This window comes from Morus notabilis, unplaced genomic scaffold (genome assembly GCF_000414095.1).
Source record: "Morus notabilis unplaced genomic scaffold, ASM41409v2 Scaffold83, whole genome shotgun sequence".
In the NCBI taxonomy this organism is placed as follows: domain Eukaryota; kingdom Viridiplantae; phylum Streptophyta; class Magnoliopsida; order Rosales; family Moraceae; genus Morus; species Morus notabilis.
This window is the reverse complement of record NW_010360797.1, coordinates 332,430-336,711: the sequence shown is the minus strand read 5'-3', so window position 1 is coordinate 336,711 and position 4,282 is coordinate 332,430. Positions and strand designations below refer to the sequence as shown.

The following is a 4,282-nucleotide window of genomic DNA, read 5'->3' as shown; positions in this document are numbered from 1 at the left end:
GAAAAAAGAAAAAAAAAAAAAAAAAAAAAAAAAACTTGTCCTCTATCACTACCAAGGCAAACAAGGATGGTTTTGAAAGGGACTTGTGCATCCATCATCCCTTAGGTAAGAAAAAAACATTACACTAAATTCCCACTCCATAAATATCATAGGATCCTTGATATATGCTAAATTATGTCATCATTACATTCAAAACCCAAATTCATTAAACAAATAAAAACATGCAGGTTGAACCTCAAAAAATAAAAAATAAAAAATAAAAAAATAAAAACTTAACTAAATAGTGTAGATGTAGGATTCACTATGTGTCAACCAAATTATTAGTGAACAATGAGGCAAATTTTCATCCAAATGCAAATAAAACTGAAGGATCAAATCAAATTATCTTAAGAAAGTGAAAACATATGAAAGAACTATTACCATTTCCATGTCATTAGTTTCTAAAACATTATAAATCATTGGTAAAACGATATGGAAGATTTGAGCTGCGAGAGAAACATTCTCAATTTTAATTTGGTAATTAAATCTTTACATCTACAATACATATGATAAACCGTAAACGAGAGAAAAGAAAAGGAAAAACTATCCTCTAAAAATATCTAGTGTCATAAATCAAATTTAGAAATTTATTTTAAGAAATAAAAAAGCAACCAAAAGAATATCAACCCACCACTTGATTTAGCTGAGCTGAAATTGAAAATTGCATACTTTACATCTCCAAGACTCAAAACACCACTAGAACAAACAAATGAAAACAAAAGGGTCAAAAATTGAAAATACCCAGAACTAGATTTTCTCAGCTTCCAAACAAAGCACAGCTCAAAATAAACATAAACCACAAAAAGAAAAAGGAAAAAAAATATACAATAATCGCAGAAAACTCACGAGTAACAGTTTGATTAAAAAAAATAAAAATAAAAATGAGAGAGTAAAGCAAAGAACAAACCTTGGAGGATTTGCTGGCACTCTTGGAGAGCTTCAAGCCGTGGGAAGAAGGCGAGGGCGTATTGGGCCGGGAGGAGGTGACGGCCCAGTGGGCCGGCGAGAGGAGAGCGGCGTCCGACAGCCTCTCCGCCGTGTCAATGGAGGACGAGGAAGGAGGCGACAAACAGTGCTCCTCGTCCTCTCTCTTCCTCGGAACATACAAACACAAATTCATCCCCAACGCAACCTTCGCTTTTCTCCATTTACTTCCCATCTTTCTTTTTCTTTTTTTTTTCCTTCTAAAACTCAAAACCAGAGCAAAATTCGCCAAACCCAGATCTCAAAACTGCTCAAACTGAGCTCGGTCGTTTTTCCTTTTTTTTTTCTTTCTCTTGGAACGAGAGAGAAGTAATGGGCCTTTGAGAAAAGTCTGAAGTTGGACACGAAAACCGAGAGAGAAAGAGAGAGAGGTTTTAATGGAGGAGCTAGCTGAGAGAGAGGAAAATATTGTGGAAAGGCTAAAACGACAAAAGGGAGAGACTGAGTCGTATGCGAAGTTTGAGACTTGTATTAGTCGCCGGCTCCTGGTTGTTCTTCTTCTTGGCCGCCATGGAAGACATATAGAGAGAGAGAGAGTTTAGCTTTAGCTTCTTTCTTTTACTTGAGCGTTGTTGGGTTTTTGAGGATTTTGTTTTGACCTTTTTTTGGTTGCTGTTGTTGGTGATGATGATGAATGAAGCGGTAAAAAAATAAAAAAAAAATAATAAAAAAAAAGACGCTCATAAAAAAGCACGTTTTGGTTGAATAATCAATAATGGGAGAGGAAAATATAAATAAATAAATAAAGTTAGCTGCTTTCTTTGCTACACATTTGTTATATCGTTAAATTCCCTTTTTGCCCTTGGATTTCTTATGTATTTTCACTAAAGGGACTCTTATCTTCTTTTTTTTTTTTTGTGTGAGCAGGGATTTAAATGTTGATGTCGACGGGATTGTTAAGGTTTTAATTTACGGATAATGTTGATTGAAAAAATGGAAACTTTAAAAAAAAATTAAAAACTTTTTATTAAAACTATAAAAAATACTAAAAACAATCAATATTACTTAATTTAGACTAATTTAATAACAAAATAATACATTTTATTATGAAAATTATGTCAAATAGTATAGTAAAAAATTATCATAATTATATATGGATTATGATTTAAATATAATTTTACATACACAACACAAACAACGCATAATAATCTAATATATTACATGAAAATTAACTACCAAACATAAAATCATCTCCAATGTAAATGCTAATATCAATTGTATATTTAGCATCAAAAAGTGTGATATGATATGTTATTTTCATTTTTACTCTAAAGCACTATTTGAAATGCCAAATTTAATTTTTTTCTATAATTATTGAACTTTGAAAGTTGTAAAAGTAAACTTTTATTTTTAAAATAATTAAAAAATACAAAAGTTGCACTGATTACATGAAAAAGTAAATATTTTAATATATAGCAATTAAATGTCAAATTTCTCAGATGCTATACTTTGTGGGAAATTTACCATAAAGTATAGCATATGAGAAAGTTATCACAACAAATAGCATTGCATTGGAGAGTATTTTTTACACTTAAATGCTAAATTTGTAATTGACACATCAATTATAGCATTGCATTAGAGATGCTCTAATAGAGTACACACAGACTTAAAATGTTTTTTAGTAGCAAAATAAGTTTTTAGCAAGTTGGAAAGCGCATTAAGTAGGTTCCGATCTTGATTTAAACAATACATTTGTCAAGATATTACTCTTGAATGATTCAAGAGGTAATTGTTGATGTGGCACTTGTAAGTCTTTTGATATCTTCCCACTGTAAACCTATAAATTGGATAATGTTAGTTTATCCAACTTAATGATTAGTCTTTAGGAATTTGTGATGACATTTCAATACTGACTTGTGTGGAGGATACATTAATATATTAAACAAACCATCTTAATTTTGTACTTCTAAAGTAGATCTCATGTGAGAACTATATGCATGATTATAACCATATAAATTGTGTTCAGTTCCTAAGCTCATTAAATCAAAACTCAAGGCCGTATAATAATCATAAGTTTTTTTTAACTCATTTGAGTCACACCACGTTCTTTTATAAATTATTTTCTACTTGCCCTAATACCAGGATATGTTTCCCTACACCTATGATCTTAATATGTGTAGCATGAGTAAAATCTTCTTCTCCAGTATTTGAATATGAATCATTAATTTAAAAAGTAAAAAATTATTTAAAAAACTAATTAAGTCTTAATTTTTTATTGCTTTCAATTTGAATCATGTTGTAACATTTCATTAAAAAAAAAAGGAAAAAAAAAGTCCTAGAAAATTAATTTTTGTGCAAAAAAAATTTTTCCAATGTTTTTTGAATTTTGTAAACATTTTAAAAAATATTCTAGATATTTACAGATACTCACTGATTTTACGAATATTTTATACAGTGTGGATATTTTATAGTATTCTCCCTTTCTCATTCTCGTTATCTATATCGAGACTTCAAAATATGAATAATATCGTAGACATTTTCACCCCTGTGCGTGAGTGTGTTGTTTTTAGGATTTGTTTTGTTCAAATACAATGTAAATCCTTTCAGAAGACTTCATAAATTTTGGTAAAAAATAAAACACAATAAGAATACTAATTATAGAGTTTCTAACAACTGTTTAATATTAGTGATACTCTTTTTTAGTGTCAAAGTGATTTATCTCTACAGAGATTTTAGGTAACCTATGTTAATTGCATGCCAAAATGAAATAAAATTATATAGATTATGCTAACAACAATCATGATCTACGATAATTAAAAAAAACTAAAATTACAATTTAGGGCACCTCGTGTATACTATAATTGATTAGGCCCTTAATTACTAAAAAATAGTCTGGAATGACAGCATACGCTCAACCATCCTAGCAAAATTATTTGATGTAATAAAGTGTTTCCTCTATATTCTAAAAAATAAAGCTAAAAGTGTTAACTCTAATCTTAATTTTTCTGTACAATTTACATTACAAGTGAATTTTCATAAATTGACCAAAAAAAAAAAAAAGAATTAGTGTTGTCATGGCATTACTCTACTCTAAATAACTTGTAGTTTCCCACCCATGGTATTCTTTTTTCTTTTTCTTTTTTTCCAATTAGTTTTGAGGTTGAAGAGACGAGAAAAGCAGTCATTCGATTTGGATTTAAAAAAAAAAAAAAACTTGAATATTATAAGTTTAGCACACCTTTCATGCTACACATCACTCGTCAAATGTAAGCTAATTATGTGTCAAAAAAAAAAAATCACACAAAAAGAAAAACTTGGC

The 4,282-nt window shown here is 29.5% G+C and overlaps 1 protein-coding gene across 2 annotated transcripts in view; it reads right to left on the bottom strand.

Annotated features, from left to right (window-relative positions):
• Positions 1 to 1,610, bottom strand: part of LOC21395485 — a 5,099-nt gene extending 3,489 nt beyond the window's left edge. For both annotated transcript variants that reach the window (XM_024165127.1, XM_010097386.2), the window contains exon 1: positions 947 to 1,610. In XM_024165127.1, the coding sequence (XP_024020895.1) occupies positions 947 to 1,198 (252 nt within the window). In that variant the 5' untranslated portion in view covers positions 1,199 to 1,610. The remainder of the gene's footprint in view (positions 1 to 946) is intronic.
• Positions 1,611 to 4,282: the final 2,672 nt, after the last annotated feature.